General features: G+C 45.5%; 1 protein-coding gene across 1 annotated transcript in view; it reads right to left on the bottom strand.

Moving 5' to 3' along the window:
• nav1b (neuron navigator 1b) overlaps positions 1-17,500 on the bottom strand; it is a 159,782-nt gene that overhangs the window by 66,937 nt on the left and 75,345 nt on the right. Inside the window, exon 4 of the mRNA XM_063215190.1 lies at positions 1-76. This exon is cut by the window's left edge and continues 63 nt beyond it. Coding sequence (XP_063071260.1) covers positions 1-76 — 76 coding nt within the window. The remainder of the gene's footprint in view (positions 77-17,500) is intronic.

The following is a 17,500-nucleotide window of genomic DNA, read 5'->3' as shown; positions in this document are numbered from 1 at the left end:
TGCGTTGAGGTCCTCGGAGCTCAGGTTGCAGGAGCCGTCGCTCAGGCCACTGCTGATGGAGCTGCTCTCATCCCAGCTGCGGAGAGACAGGGGAGAGAGAGGAGGGAGACATGTTATTACTCATTCCAGCGCTGGTTAAGCATAAATGCACTTCCGTTGTGTGCAGTGTGCAGTGAACACTTGTGTGCTGTGGAGTGCTGTGTCACAATGACAATGAGAGTTGGAGTTTCCCAGTTGGTCTTTCACTTCACAGCTGCAAAGAGGGGGGAGAGGAGGGAGATCTGTCACTACTTTCATTCATCAATACAGCTGCCGATCAGCGATAAAGAAAGACAGATTAAAGGAGAGATTGAGTGGGAAAGACGCATAGAGCTGAAGAGAAAACAACAGAGAGAGGAAGAGAAATTGATGAGCACTGTTATCACCATTATTGAGCTCATTCACATTCCATTCATTAAATACAGCATCAGCAGCTGTATTTCAAGAAGAAAGAGAGAAAATGAGAAAATGAATACAGGAACAGGGTCAGAACAAAGCAAGAATGAAAGAAAGAAGTAAATAAAGGAAATAAAAGAAAGAAAGAAAGAAAGAAAGAAAGAAAGAAAGAAAGAAAGAAAGAAAGAAAGAAAGAAAGAAAGAAAGAAATAATGGGGTGACGACATTGGGAAGGGGGTCATGGGAGAGGAAGAGTCTAGAAGAGAGTGGGGAAAGCTAGGGAGGGAGCCAATCATATTGTTTGATGATCTCATATGACCTCATGTATTTTTCATTTCCATTGTTGAAACGGAAACCCTACCTTTAGCCCATTTATCAAAAACACACTCAGTCCAAGCCAATTTATATCTAGTAGTCACCACAAATTACTTTATGTTTCCATTGTCAAAATACCTTCAGAACCGCATCTGGCTTGAATGTGTGCTCTGCGCATTTTAATCCAAACCCATTCATCGTCTGTCACTGCATCGCAGTACATGCTAACAAAATGTGTCTGTGGTCCCTGGCGTGCATCTTGAAGTCTGGCATGGACAGCTACGTACTCTCGGCCCAAGTGGAGTTGCAGAGTTTCGGGCTGCCTCAGTGTCACTTCAGCCTGTCTCCCGTGGCCAGAGCAGCACTTTGGGTATCCGCACCGTCACGGCTGAGTTACTGACTGTCGGCTCTGTGGTCTCATGAGCGTGTGTGTGTGTGTGTGTGTGTGTGTGTGTGTGTGTGTGTGTGTGTGTGTGTGTGTGTGTGGGTGTGTGTGTGTGTGCGAATGGCAGTCTGCGCTATTGTCTTACTGCTGACGCTGCATGAACCCAAAGAACTTCCGTGTGTGTGTGTGTATGTGTGTATGTGTGTGCGTGCGTGTGTGTGTGTGTGTGTGCATGTGCATGTGTGCGTGCGTGTGTGCGTGCGTGCGTGCGTGTGTGCGTGTGTGTGTGTTTGTGAGTGTGTGTGTTTACTGGCAAACTTGTGATTAGTCAGGCAGAAAATGCAGCGTGTCTGTTGACATGACCTGTCGTAAGACCTCTAGCATCCCTGTGGCACTCCAGACCATTATACGATTTCACTGTGGTCAAGCTCCTGACATGCATACACGCACGCACACACAGACACATACACACAGATGGATACATAATATTATGTAGAAACTGTCTATTTATATATATATATAGTGAAAAAAGTGTATGGTATACATGTACAGTTGAGGACGATATTATTAGCCCCCCTCCTGAAATTAGACATTTCTCTTGATTTCTCAGTAAGAATTACCATTATTCACAGTTTCTGTTATTCTGGAAACAAATACACTGATGGAGATATAGTTCAATGAGTTGAATTTGGATTTTTCTATTGTTACGATGATTTTAAACAAAAAAGGCAAAAATGACAAGGACAAAATTATTAGCCCCCTGATCATTAATAGTCAATAATGCGCCATTTATGAACCAAAACTAACAACAGGCTCTGATAAGTTGCTACCTAGGTTGGCTCGTGCCCCACTAGGGATTTTGGCCCATTTTTTCACTGCAAAGTGTTCTAGCTGGTCCAAATCGCATGGATGCTGAGCATAGACATTAACCACAGACTCTCAGCGGGATTGAGGACTGGAATATGAGCGGGTGATTCCAATATCATGGTTTTAGTGTCCTTGAAGAACCTCATAACTAATCTAAATGTATGCTTTGGGTTACAATGTTGTTGGAAGACCCAGCAATCCAGATTCAGACCCAGACTCCCTGTGTCTGAGGCTGAATAACAGACTAAACTTGATGCCCTTCCACTATGTGTAACTGTGGAAACTGCTTAGCCTCATTAGACCAAAGAAGCATTGGACACCTGCCTAGATGATTGTTATTGACCTGGCCTCACCTGGAGGTTTTTTCCCCCCAAGAACGACAGTTGTTAGGGCTTGTCATCATATTGGGCTTTGGGGCCATCATCACAGAAGAACCCCTTTACCAAAGGCAGTGCATATCAGAGTGTTATTGAGCTTTACCTGTGAACATTTGAAAGTCAAAAATGAGTTTTGAACGTCTCTGCTTTCATCTGATGATATTCAATTGCACCTGCTTTGATGCATGAATTCTGCTTCTGTCAGGTGAAGAAAGGGATAGGCCTTGGATCGTTAAAAGACGGTTTACAATATTAAACATGGTGGTGGATGCATCATTCTGTGGCAGCCTCAGCCACAGGAAACCTTGTTTGGGTGTACGGCACCATAAAAACTGAAAATTATGATAGAATGTGGAAAGTGACCTTGTAAAAATATGCTCATAGAGGGAGTTAAGATCTTCGATGGATCTTTCAATAAGATAATAACCCAAAACTTGCATCCAAAATAGTTCAAATGTTCTTCAAGGATACTAAAACCATGGTCATGGAGTGGTTCAGACCTCAATCCTTCAGATAGTATTTGAAGAGTGCTGAAAATGAATGTCCATCCTCAACATCCATGCAATCTGGACCAGCTTAACTATTTGCAATGACGAAAATGGACCAAAATCCCTGGTAGGACATGTGCTAACATAGTTAACAACTAATCAAAGTGCCTGGTGTCAATTTTTGTTCATAAATGGCACTGTATTGACTATTAATGAAAAGGGGGCTAATAATTTTGTCCTTGCCATTTTTACACTTTTTTGTTTAAACTCATTGTGAAAATGGAAAAGTCCAAATTTAACTTATTGGATACTATCTCCATGGTGTATTCGTTTCCAGAATAACATACATTTATTAATAATTATCATTCTCAATGATCAATGAAGAGATATGTCTAATTTCAGGAGGGGGGCTAATAATATCGTCCTCAACTGTATTTTGCATCTGTTTTGCATCTCTCCCTGTGTGTGTGTGTGTGTGTGTGTGTGTGTGTGTGTGTGTGTGTGTGTGTGTGTGTGTGTGTGTGTGTGTGTGTGTGTGTGTGTGTGTGTGTGTGTGTGTCTTTCAGAATGTGTAGTATTACCATTAATGAATTGAGAGGACCTCTGCAAACACCAATGTGTCCATGTGCTTGATATGTCACCCTGGACCCTGACAGATGGGCTCACACACACACACACACACACACACACACACACACACACACACACACACACACACACACACACACACACACACACACACACACACACACACACACACACACACACACACACACACACACCTTAGGTACAATACAGCCACACTGACTGAACATCACCCTAAACTGTATACTGTAAATCTGTACCATATGCTAACTAACTAGCTCATTGAAAGCAAAACATGTAGACTTCCAATTGGCTGATTTGTTTTAAATCCACATTATAATATAATATCCAAATTGTGATTGAGCGTAATTACAAAATTGCATTATGAAGTGATTGGTAAAACTCACTGTGCACTGCATTATCCTCATTTATAGTTCATAAAAAGAACAGAATGAACAATTGGTGTGTGGAAAATGTCACAAATTATAAATTTAGACAGCGACAGCGCATTATTAGTGTTTGTACTGCTAAGCAGTATTCACGTATGACGTACAGCAGGGGTGTCAAACTCAAATCAAACTCTGGAATGAAGTCGCGGGCCGAACTCAATATTTATTTTTTTGAAATCGACTTAAATTGTGCATGCACGGGCTTAAACCTCATAGTTAAATTTCACACGCACGCTCCCATTATATATGGTAGTTCAAATGTTCCGGCACATATTGTGTTGCATGTGAACTGTTTCATTTTCCTGGGTCCACTCATATTCCCAAAACCGAATTTTGTTTTGTTTCTCTATGCATGAACGGTGTAGGTGGGCCAACTGTAATACACATTTGAAATGACCTCGCGGGCCAAATCAAATGACTCCACCGGCCAAATTTTGTCCCCGGGGAATGAGTTTGACATCCCTGACGTACAGTATGTGTGCATATGGGTGCTTGCCTATTCATGTTTGTTTATGCATGTGTGTCCATGTGGATTTGTGCATACTGTAGATTGCATTCCAGACCCAGTCCAAACTAGTTTGGATTGGGTCTGGAATGCACCAATAGACTGCTCTAGTCTGCTCTGGCCAGCAGGCAGTTGTATGGGAGGTAACGTGGCCTGCTTCTCCATCTGGCCTGGGCCCACATGGGCTCGCCTGCCCAGACCCTCCTGCCAGGACTACCGGCAGACTGCAGATGGCCAATGAAACGGCCAGGGTGACAGACAGGCACACTGGGGCTAGCCAGACTGCGGAGAGTTCAAAGCTCCGGACACAATATGGCGGTCAATGGATTGTAGTGGCGATGATATGAAAGACTACCACTCAAATTGGGCACGACAGACAGTGGCAGGCGTTGGCACACACTCGTTAGTCAGAAGGGAAAAAAGAAAAGTAACAAAGTAAATATCGCAATACATCGCAATGATACATGTATCGCAATGCATCATGATAGCATCGCATCATGGCATGTGTATCATGATGATGTGCATCGAATCGTGAACCCCTGACCAATACCCGGCCCTAGTGGGAAACTGAAGTTGAGCGATGAGCTGTGGAACACACAGCGTACAGTGTAACGTTTAGTCAGCTGCCGTCTGCTCCATTCAGGAAAGGCACTCCCATGAGGTAATACCCCACCAAAAAGCCATAAAACAACAGGGTGGAAAGAGTATCCCAACACACACACTGACTGGATACTCCTTGGAGACACAGGGGCAGAGTGAGAGCAAGGGCCACACAGATGGAAAGACGGAAATAAAAGCAACCAAAGCTAAACCTTACTGTGCGTGTGCGTGCGTGTGTGTGTGTGTGTGTGTGTGCGTGTGCGCGTGCGTGCACGTGTGTGTGTGGATGTGTGAGCATGCATACTATGTGCATGTGTGGATGCGTGTGTGTGTGAATCTGTCTGTCTCCCAATGTATGTGTCAGCTGTAACTGAACTTCTTTGGGAAGTTTGCAAAAGGTTCATCTTTCATCCAAACAGCTAGGTCTAGCTAGATCTGACCTGATACATAATCTAGCGTTAACAGAGATACAACTCCTGGTTCTCCACGCAGCTTTTTCATGAATAGTGAAACACCTTCAAACCCTAAACCTAAAAAGAACCCATAATGACATGGATTGATTGTGTGTGTGTGTGTGTGTGTGTGTGTGTGTGTGTGTGTGTGTGTGTGTGTGTGTGTGTGTGTGTGTGTGTGTGTGTGTGTGTGTGTGTGTGTGTGTGTGTGTGTGTGTGTGTGTGTAGGTGTGTGTGTGCGTGTGTGCGTGCGTGTGTGCATGCCTGCGTGCGTGTGTGTGTGTGTGCGTGCGTGTCAGACGTGTGTGTGCACGTGCGTGTGTGATTAATGAGACAGGCACAGACAGTAGGATTTAGGCATGATGGTCTCACCACCCACTGACAAGCAGGCACAGCATTATGGTGACAGTATGGTGATGGTAAGCTAGTACAGACACCCACGCCACGTTTCAGGATAAACGGTTAATCCCAAACTGAATGTTATGAAGTTATGAAGCGATACCTCACACAAAGATAAAAGAAGGACTCGGAGGACTGGGTTAAATCAAAAAAGAAGAACAATCTGTCAATCCAGGGTTTCCCACACAATTTAACAGTTAAGGCGGCCACCTTGAAAGCAACCATCTCCCACCTCGACTACAACCAGATCCCCACAAAAGATATAGATTTTGTATTGTGAATGTGCCTTCTATAGTTCTTTCCCAAAACATATGTAAACTACTTGTTTTTGGAGATTTCCCAAACTTGCTTTGTATTGTACTGTAGGCATACTTCTCTGGACCGCCTACGCTATTGTTCTGACTCCCTCACCCACTTTCACTTACACATACCATACTGCATAAAACATACAGTAGACAACATCACCCCCCCCCCCCCCACACACACACACACACACACACACAAACACACACACACTACAAAAGAACCATAGTGACCACCTCTCCACCAAGAATTATGAACACCACTTTCCCCTTAGAAACACAGACACAAACAACACGCCGACACATAATGTAGACGCATTCCACCAGCCTGGGTGTAGTGTGGGAGTCAGTCAGACATGCCTCCCTACTCCCTACATAAACTTTGGGCGTCTGAGCAGAAACTTCTCCCTTTCTTCTAGTGTGTGTGCGTGTGTGAGTGTGTGTGAGTGTGTGTGTGTGTGTGTGTGTGTGTGTGTGTGTGTGTGTGTGTGTGTGTGTGTGTGTGTGTGTGTGTGTGTGTGTGTGTGTGTGTCTGTGTGTGTGTGTGTGTGTGTGTGTGTGTGTGTGTGTGTGTGTGTGTGTGTGTGTGTGACTAACGTGAGTCCATTACAGGCATGACAGGGTGATGCTACACAGACAGAAGGTTCAGCACAGGACACCAAAACGACCGGAAACACACACACTTTTCCATCCCTCACACAAACATAATACGTATAATACACAAGGCACAAACACACACACACACACGCGCACGCACGTATGCACGCACGCACGCACGCATGCACGCACGCACACACACACACACACGCGTAAGCTACACATGTGACTTCACATCAAATGGTTTAGAAACCCAAGGCATTCGTATTGGGCTGTGTTTGTATCCTGAGTCTACTATATTAAGACACGGCTATTCAAAGACCTCTAAATGACACCAATGTGAAAGTGATTCTACCATCTGCATACTGAAAGCATCTAATTGGCTCACGTAATTGCACAGCGGATGGCTATGTGACATGCAGACATGGCTTTAAGGGCCCATTTAGACTTCCTTGGATGGAGGAAACGGCATCAGCATGAACTACAGTCATTTGCCACAGCTGAAAAAACAGAAGATGTTCAGGACGGGAGAGGAGAGGAGAGGAGAGGAGAGAAGAGGAGAGGAGAAGACAGGAGAGGAGGAGGCTGAGAAGAGAAGAGAAGAGAAGAGAAGAGAAGAGAAGAGAAGAGAAGAGAAGAGAAGAGAAGAGAAGAGAAGAGAAGAGAAGAGAAGAGAAGAGAAGAGAGGAGAAGAGAAGAGAAGAAGAGAAGAGAAGAGAAGAGAAGAGATGTGAGGGCCTTGCACTGCGGGCCTTGTGCTGCTGTAGTGTTTCTCAACAGGGGCTCTACAGCCCCGCAGGGGGGGGGGGGGGGCATTGGGGAGCCCTAGGGGGTGTAGAGAAGGAGGATACAGCTGAGTGGGGGTGGGCGTTACCATTGGGGTGCATTAGTCTATTTCATTTTTCAATACTAACGGGGGCATTGGCAGGCTTGTGATGAGTTGAAGGGGGTGTTGGGAGACTCATCATGAGTACAAGGGGGCATTTGTCCACAAAATGTTGAGTAGAGTAGAGTAGTAGAGTAGTAGAGTATCATTTATTGATCCCAGGGGGAAATTAAGGTCCAGTAGCATATACATAAATACAGAGGACATAACACACTAGACATTACACACATCCTTACACATAGGTGTATAATATATATTATATTAACAATGTGTAGCTCACTCTTACATACATACAGCCCCCCCCCCCACACACACACACACACCCCTCTCTCTCTCTCTCTCTCTCTCACACACACACACACACACACACACACACACACACACACACACACACACACACACACACACACACACACACACACACCAAATTATTAAGTGTCCACAGTGTCACATGTGCCTTAGCTGATATGAGTGGAGAAGCACTGCAGCTACTGTGAGGAAACAAGGGAGGCAGAAGGCTGGGGGTGGGGGGGGATGGCCAGCTACAGGGTCATGTTGCCAGCATTAATGACTACCTTCACCCAGACTTACAGTAAATGGAGGAAAACTCCTCTACCACAATTTTCCAGCTCCACAGGCCTTTTAAACCTGGGGTGCATTTCTCGAAACCGTAGTTGCTATTTATGTTAGCTACTCTGCTGTTTGCAATGCAATTCCCCATTGACAACTACCCAAGTTGCTAAATTGCTAGCAACTATGCTTTCGAGAAACGCACCCCTGAACAGCAAGTAAGTACTTCACCAAGAGTCAGGCACACAGACTACTATTGGCAAGAATTCTTACTCATCAGGCTTGGTGTGTGTGTGTGTGGGTGTGGGTGCGTGCATGCATACATTGTATGTGCCCACACACAAAATCCATGAAAAGTACCAAATAACTGTAAAAATGGTGCATATCAATGTGCCATCTCTGTTTCCGATCCATTCTGTCTGCCTCACTTGCTCTGTGTCTGCTTTCAGTCTCCACTTCTTTTCAATGTTTTCAATTCATTTTCCCCAGCTGTTCTTTTTTCATTCTTGACTTCTTATGTTGTGTTATTTATTTTCGTTCTCAATGTGTTGTCTCAATTATTTGTATCACACATATGCCCAGTGTTGCCAGATGTACGATAATCATCGCATTTGTACCATAATTTTGTCCATTTTGTCCTCTGTAGTGTACAATCAAAAAAACATAATGTACAATCATTTCAGAGTTGTCATTCAGTTCATTTAGATGCCTTGAAATAACATCGCCATGTACGATAATTTCCTGCCAAAAAGCCCCCAAAAACGATAATTTTGAGCATTTGGTGCGATAATTCAGCATTTTCCATCTGGCAACACTGCGTATGCCATACCCTGACACTATGGTACAGTCCGATGGAGTGGCTGCAAACATCTCTCTCTCTCTCTCTCTCTCTCTCTCTCTCTCTCTCTCTCTCTCTCTCTCTCTCTCTCTCTCACAGTCTCTCTTTTCTTTTCTCAGCGCCTCTGTCCCACTCTCTGCTGTTGCCCTCTCTTCATGGAGTTGAGTTCAAATTACCCCTGTGGTCGGTGGCTGCCATCCTCTGCACACAGTCCCAGACACGAGGGGGAAAAGAGGGTGCCCCTTGCCAAATGCTGTCAGGCTAAAACGGCTCACCGACGCTGGCCGAGGACAAGTGAGGGAGCAGGGGGAGCGTTTATGTTAATTACAGGTTAGTGCGGGTGTTAGCAAACCAGCATGGGTCTCATCAGCCAGAGCACCACCCACTCTGCCTATGGCAGGGGTGGAGAACCTTTTTTCTTTCCAGGGGCCACTTCCAATTCATCCGAGGGCCATAAAAGTCCTCAGAGGGCCGTATTATGAACACAAACCAGGATTTCCCCCTGCACTTTAGGCCTATATTGAAGGCAGCCACAACAGACTCCACCATCTCTAGGTCCCTTGAATATAACTTAATTGTATTGCAAATGTATTTTATAAGATTCCATTACAAAATATGTCATATTTCATGTGAAGCTGCATAACATTAAAATTATATCAGGGGCGAATAAAACGGCCTCAAGTGCCGCAAACGACCCTCGAGACATAGGTCCCCACCCCTGGCCTATGCCCCCCCACTCCCCCCCTGTTGCCCTGGGCTACACAGTTAGAACATTGCAGCCGGTCAAACGTGAAAAACTAAGTTGCCCAGCAGCCTTAAGTTTGTAAGTCAACTCAACTTCAGAAAGTCTCCACAGTAGTTGAGTTAAGTCTCAAGTTGAGTTAACATACAAACCCAAGGCAGCAGAGGAACGTGCTTTCTTTACATTTAACTGGCTAGAAATGTTTTACAGTGTATACAAGTGTTACATTTGACTCTGTGAGTGTTGAACTAACAGCACACAATGTACTGTGTACAACACAAACAACGTCGTTGGCTGCCCCTACTCCTTCTCTACAACTCTTTCCTTTATTTATTTTATCCCTGACTGTACAGGTGTGTATGTATCCGTCAGAATCTTCTCTCAACTGCATCAAACATATGCCACTGATGCAAACATAAACTGGCTCCACCTTGATAGTAACTGGATTTTACTACTAATTGATATTTCAGACCAGATCCAGTGTAGCAGTTGGAATTCAGAAATGCAAGGCTTATTGGCTTGAGAGACTGCGAGAAAGAGAGAGGAGGCCAGGCCACAAAGGCCCATATCCAGCCCCCCTCACCCCCTCTCCCCTGAGGTGTTGACAGGTACAGATCAGAACAATGTTTGCATTATGTTTGTGAAAAAGTGGTATGGACATATCCCCACCATCCACACCTAAAATTACACGCATGTATGATACAACACAACCGTCTCTCATCTCATCAATGACTGCACTGCCAATGAACATTTCCAAAGCTTTGACCCACTGGACGAGGTCAGTCTCACCAACTCCGAACGTGCTGAAAGCCATGCGTCAGCAGGCCATTTGCATTCATGGACCACAGAGCGACTCTGAACACAGCTTCCGCAATGAGAAACGTCTCTCCTCTGTCGTCTGAATCACAAATCCCTAAAGCACTTGACAAATCACAGCTTTTAGTGGGCGCTGCAGAAGAATGCCGCTAACCAGGAGGCATTTGGCCGGAGCTCATGAGAGCAGAATAGAATTAGCTCTGCATCTAGTGTAGTGTTTCTCAACGGGGGCGGTCCAGCCCCCCAGGGGGCATTGGGGAGCTCTAGGGGGGCGTTGAGGAGGATACAGCTGGTAGGGGGCGGTGTTGAGTTGCCATTGGTGGGCATTAGTTCATTTAATTTTTTCAATACTAAGGGGGGAGTTGTCAGGCTTATGATGAGTCCAAGGGGGCGTTTGTTCAAAAAAGGTTTGAGAACCACTGATCTTGTGTAATCCACTGAGGGCTTGGATGTCAAGTGGAGCATTGTCACTCCACTCCACTCCATTCCCGAGTCTGTAACATTGCTGGCAGACACACCCACTGCGGTAGGGGCAGCCTAAACATTAGCATTCCAAAATGACACAGAAAAACAAAGGCAGGGATACGCGCCACACACAAGGGGAACGCACACGCACATACACACATGCACACCGCGCACACACATCTCTCACTCTCTGTCTCTCTCTCATGAGTTGTAATGCTATTTTACCAAGGAGCAGATTGGGCCCCAGATATGCCCTTCAGCACTGTTGTTATTGTTGTTGTTTCTTTGTTTTGATGCTACTTCTATGACAAGCCACAAGCTCTATAAATATGAATATCATTCCAGAAAACCACACAGTGTTGCAAAAACACTGTGCCAATGCAGCGCCCCTGCCAAGGACCAGGGAGGGAGGAGAGCACTGTTATGCTACTGCACCATGCCAACGCTGAGCCGAGGGAGGCGAGCACTGCACTGCAATGCTATACTAAACCCTGCCAGAGAGTTCAGGGAGCCAGGTATTGCAAAGGGGGGAAATTTAAAAAAAAAATCTCCAGGAACATTAAATATTGTTTCTGGGGAAAATACAAGCTTTCAGGCAGGACTGTATTAAGACAATGTGTTGCCCCCGAACACTATACCTCACTGGTTGCCCCCGGACACTATACTTCACTGGTGCCACCAAACAATATTGTTAAGTTTGTGTCTTAAGGTGACCCCTCATTGCTCAAAAATGGTTGGTGCCCCTGGGCACTGTGCCGCTGGCCCTTATGGATAATCTGGCCCTGCTTTCAGGAATATGATGATGATGATAGTCAACATGTGATCTACAGACCCCAAGTGACACTGCACATCATTTCATATCATTAGGAGAGAGTTTCTTTTTCTGACATACTACATGTATCTGGTAGGAAATAACTTCCAATCTTCTTCACTAACTACACTAGGCCTACTCTAGGGTTGAATAAAACGTTAGCCAGGCTGGGACAGTTCATTTGGTGCATGCTTGGCATGTTGTGAGGAATACAGCCTTTGCTACAGCACATCAGGCCACACCAACACACACGTCAACAATTCCATTGTCAAATAGTCATACCACTTGTCATTCATTCATACAATCACAAACATTCAAACTGCATACACTCAGTACAAACCCACAATATGCAAACCACACTACATCAAGTCAGAGAATTTGCATGGGAAAAGATCCTGATCTAACTTGACACAGGCAGGGATAAGGAGAAAAAGGAGTAGAAAGAAAGAGGAGGAGAAACGCAGACTTTGGCCGACACACAGTGACCTGTTTGTTAGTGTGAGGTCCACATAGTGCATGTAAACCTCACAGTCCTATGATACACTTTGGTGCAAAGCTGGACAACCGCAGTGAAAGAGCTGACCGAAAAAGCCCATACTGTTCTACTTGATATAACCCATGTGCTGCAGGTTGACATTAAAAAGTGACATATGTACCATAATTTGTTGCGTGGCAATAAATGACAGAAGCCATGGACATTCATAGACAGTTGTCTGTGTATATGGCTGTCGACATGAATGTGATTTGTGTTTGTTTACCATGCTAGAACACTCTGTGGTGCAGCTGTGGTCTGTATTGTCTTTTGTGTTTTATTGTATTGCGACTTTTTGCCGTCGGTCTTGGCCAGGACTCACTGGCAGAAGAGTTACTGTTGTTACTCAAGGGGACCACTTCCTGGTTAAAGAGAGGTTAAATTAAAGTACATGCCTGTGTTCTATCATGGCAATGTCACGTCAGTCTTGTGCAGGGTTGGCTCACATAAAGTGTCATCCAATAAAGTGACATACTGTAAGGACACAGTTGTTAGGGCCACATCTTAGCACAGAATCCATCCTAACCTTAACCTAACACACAGCAATTTGAACGTATGTATTCTCAGATAATTCCACGACAATCCATCCTCATTCTCATGACTGCTCTGTGGGTGGGTCGACCACTGCAGGCTGCACAGAGGTACCGTGCCCTCCTAGTGACGCAACACCTTCAGCGGTGCTGCTAGTCAGGTCAAGAGCAATGCAATTACTTTCTGAATTCCCGGAAAATCGGGAACTCCTCCCACTTTGTTGGGAAGCAAACAACCATTAGCAAACAAATGGAGGCGGGTCAACCATGTCGTTTGGGAAATGATAATCATTATGGTCTTGGCCAGACCAGGTCTCGAAGAGGTTTTAAAAGTCGATGATAATCAGGCTAACACAGAGGTATGTTGTCTGTCAGCAGAAGTAGGAATGTGGATGCTCTTTGTGGCGGGATGGGCCATTAGATTCAGGCTGTGGAGGCCTCAGAGTCCAGGGAGCGGTCTGGTCCGGGTGACGTCACGTACGTGACTCTCTGGATCTCCCTGGGATGGCGGTTACACCACATCTGCCCACATTCTGAACGAGGATGATGATGATGACGCTCCCCCACCCCCTAAACACATGCGGACCTGTGGCTGTCCAACCACAGACAAGCGCTGAAGATTCCAGTATCCAAATAGACCATGGTTGGACCAGGGGTGTCTTTCAGGGGGGTAAAGTCAAGTGTGACTTGACTCACCAGGGCACAGTGTATATAGGGGGCCCACACTGTGTGTGTGCAACCGTATCTCTATCATTTCGTGTTCAAGTTTTCACGAAAAAAATGGGGCAATAACTACAAACTACGTGGTGCATTCACGTTATTGCCCGTTTTTTGTGGTTGGGCAACACTTCCGCTGCCTATTCATTTGAATTGCCCGACTGCTGCCTAGCAACTCGTGGTCGATTTACGATTTGAGCCGTGTGTGTGTGTGTGTGTGTGGGGGGGGGGGTCCATTGGAGCTGATTGTACATAGGGCCCACAATTTGCTGCTAAGCCCCTGAGTTGGACCCACACACTCCCGGTCAGCAAACAGGCACCAGTCCAAAAGCACAGGAGCATATATTCATGACAACACATGCGTACTTCACTAAATAGGTAAGGGGATTTCTGAAAACAGCTTAACGAAGTTCAGCCCACATGTACAGTACATGATTCCCTACACATCAGTACTGAAAAGGACCATAACCATAAAGTGAGCAGATCAATGTGTACATGCGTGTGCGCGTGGCAGCTGACTGTAGACCTAAACATGAGTAATATGTAGACAACGGTCATCTCTCTAATCATCCATTCTGGTGCAAGCGTGTCAGCGCATCGAGGGGCCGAGGGGGCAAGGGGGGCCACCTCTGTGTCTGCAAACCACTAAATGGAGAAATGAGCCTCCATTACCTTACAAAAGAGGCCTTGTAGTGCGATCTCAGCCTTGAAATTTACGAGCTAATCAAAACGTTGCCAGCAACAAGTTATTAACACAGAGAAAGAAATCCTAATATAAGACATATGTAACTCCTTAATAGTAATACACACATTCAAATGTTTATGAAGTTGGTTCTCTACTACAGAGCACTTTTGCACAACTTTGTAAATTCCAACCAGTACAATGGATGTAACCATGGCTCCTATTCAGAATTATAAGCAGACTTCCTAGATCAGGGTTTCCCAAACTGTGGTGTGTGCACCCCTGGGGGTGCGTGGCCTGCCATAAGGGGGTGCGTGAGCTAAATAGAGCAATGGTGGATATGTGAGTTTTCATTCAGCATTAATGAACATTAAGTAGTTGTATGGTGAATTGTATGCTGGAAGGGTCCATCTGAAGTGTAGTTTAACTCCCAGACTATTGGAAAAGAGGATTCCCCAAATCAACTGTGCATAATGTGCAGTGAATGCGCAGTGAATCTTACTTCTGTGGCCATTAGCACACCAAAGTCTTCGCTTAGGGGGTACGCGAACCACACTGAAATGTACAAGGGGGTGCGCAGGGAAAAAAGTTTGGGAACCGCTGTCCTAGATGGTGGAGCAGGATTTAAAGCTATACTTTTTAATGACACAAAAGTTGGTAACATCATTGAACAAATGGGGAATACTGTAGGAATAGAGGGTACTATTAGTGTAACTAAAAGAAAACAGTAGAGTAGAGTAGAGTAGAGTAGAGTAGAGTAGAGTATCATTTATTGATCCCGATTCCCGAGGATAAACTTCAACTGTCTCTAATGCCTCTTTTCCACTTTTCGAATGGGCTCAACACAGCTCAATCGTAAAGCAAAAAGTGTCGGCCGAGTCGCATTGTGTCGAGCTGTAGGCCTACCAGAAAACCAGCAGTGGATAAGAGGCATAAGTGTTAAGTTCACACTGAAGAAAGGACTGTCTATGGTTACCAGCACATAAAGTAAAGTAAGGAGGTCATTAAACTGGGACACGACAGGCTGATACTGTGGGGGTCAGCGTCTTATAGACAGAGCACGAGGAGACCCACAATGACGACGATTGTGTGTGTGTATGTGTGTGTGTGCGTGTCTGTGTGTGTGTGTCTGTGTGTGTGCCTGTGTGTCCGTGTGTGTGTGTGTGTGTGTGTGTGTGTGTGTGTGTGTGTGTGTGTGTGTGTGTGTGTGTGTGTGTGTGTGTGTGTGTGTGTGTAGTATATGTGTTTTGGGGTGGAGACAGAATATGGCCCCTAAATTGTAAACGCTCTTCTGCGCGGGGTGAAAATTAGACTAGTGTTGTGCATGGCTCTGAGCCAAGAGCCAGAACAGTGATTTATGCTCCAGTACTATTCTTTGAAAAAAAGAAACTGAGGCCAGGAGTAAAAAGGAGAGCAAGAAAAGGAGGAGAGGGGCCCTGCCGTGGCCATCCGGCAGGGCACTTGCCTGCCATGAGGCTGACCCGGGTTTGATCCCCCATCCGGGTCCTTTGCCGTCCCCTCCCCGTCTCTCTCCCCATTCGCTTCCTGTCTACCTCTCATACTGTCCTGTCCATAATAAAGTCTAAAAAGACCAAAAAATATCTTTAGAAAAAATAAAGGGAGGAGAGGACAACAGAGAGAGTGAGCAAGAGAAAGATGTCCTGAGGGAGGTAGATGGAGAGGTAGAGGTAGGGGTAGGGGTAGAGGGAGGGCAAAATAGGGAGACTGAGAGTGAGTAAGGGAAAAAAGAGGGACATTTGTTTAGGTTTGAAAGATTAGAGAAGGGAGGAGGCCTAGCAAGAGGCCAGCTCCTCTGTGGCTGAGCCCAAAACTGAACTCTGTGTGTGTGTGTGTGTGTGTGTGTGTGTGTGTGTGTGTGTGTGTGTGTGTGTGTGTGTGTGTGTGTGTGTGTGTGTGTCTGTGCTCCCACTCTTGTGTATTTGCATCGTGTGTGTGTGTGTGTGTGTGTGTGTGTGTGTGTGTGTGTGTGTGTGTGTGTGTGTGTGTGTGTGTGTGTGTGTGTGTGTGTGTGTGTGCGCGCACACTTAGAGGGCCGTAAATACACTAGACGGCTACTTGCAGATTCCCTTTCACTGGGACTTGAGCCACGCCGGTTTCTAGTGTGGCGTCTATAAGGCACTGGATAATACACAGTAAACAGTAGAGCTCAATAAAGACAAATACACACACACTTCCCATCATCATGACTCACTATTCTCTCTCAAAGTCTCTCTCTCTCTCTCAAAGCCTCTCTCTCTCTCTCTCTCTCTCTCTCTCTCTCTCTCTCTCTCTCTCTCTCTCTCTCTCTCTCGCTAATGCAAGAACAATTGCCCCACTGGGACAAATAAAGCTCTAACTAACACACATACGGTACACACACACACACATGGACACACGGACACACATACACACACGGACACACAGGCAGACAAGAGACACACACAAATGAAATCAAAAATATGCAGACGCAAACTAAAAAAGTGCAAGAGAGATCCAGAGACAAGATATAAAGAGAGAAAGATGAGAGTCAGCTCAGGAGAAATATAGAGGCAGCCGTGGTCCAGAGGATAGGGAGGTGGACTTAGTTTAGATGAGTGGGTTGCAGGTTCAAATCCCACCCTTACCAGTCCTCCCTACACCTCTATCTGAAGTAGCCTTGAGCAAGGCATCTAAACCCCACATTGCTCCAGGGACTGGAACCAATACCCTGTAAATAACTGTAAGTCGCTTTATATTTTAAAAAAAGGGTATCCGCTAAGTTTCATGTAATGTAATGTAATACAGAGAGTAAACTTCTTCAGTGCCTAAACACAAATGCATGCTTTTCACTCTCACACACACTCGCACACTCTTACTCTTGCCATACACACACTCTCTGTCTCTCTCCTTCGCACACAGACACCCTGGCTGTTTCATTATTAGTGGTGTGGACTAGTGCAATTATTCAGAAACATCTGGACATGTCACCCAGTAAAATAGAGTACTTCCTCACTGGGCAGCCGGAGCAAGTTCTGTTGGGGATTTTAACAGGACTCAATTAACAGCTCTTTGACTTCTCTCTAACCTTGACTCGGTGGACCAAAGGAACGCACCAAAGGACCAAAGGAACGCAGGCTGCTTTCCATCCAGCTCATTAAAAAGGGAGCCCATTACTT

The sequence above is a fragment of the Engraulis encrasicolus genome, chromosome 14 (genome assembly GCF_034702125.1).
Source record: "Engraulis encrasicolus isolate BLACKSEA-1 chromosome 14, IST_EnEncr_1.0, whole genome shotgun sequence".
In the NCBI taxonomy this organism is placed as follows: domain Eukaryota; kingdom Metazoa; phylum Chordata; class Actinopteri; order Clupeiformes; family Engraulidae; genus Engraulis; species Engraulis encrasicolus.
This window is presented reverse-complemented; position numbering and strand designations above follow the sequence as displayed.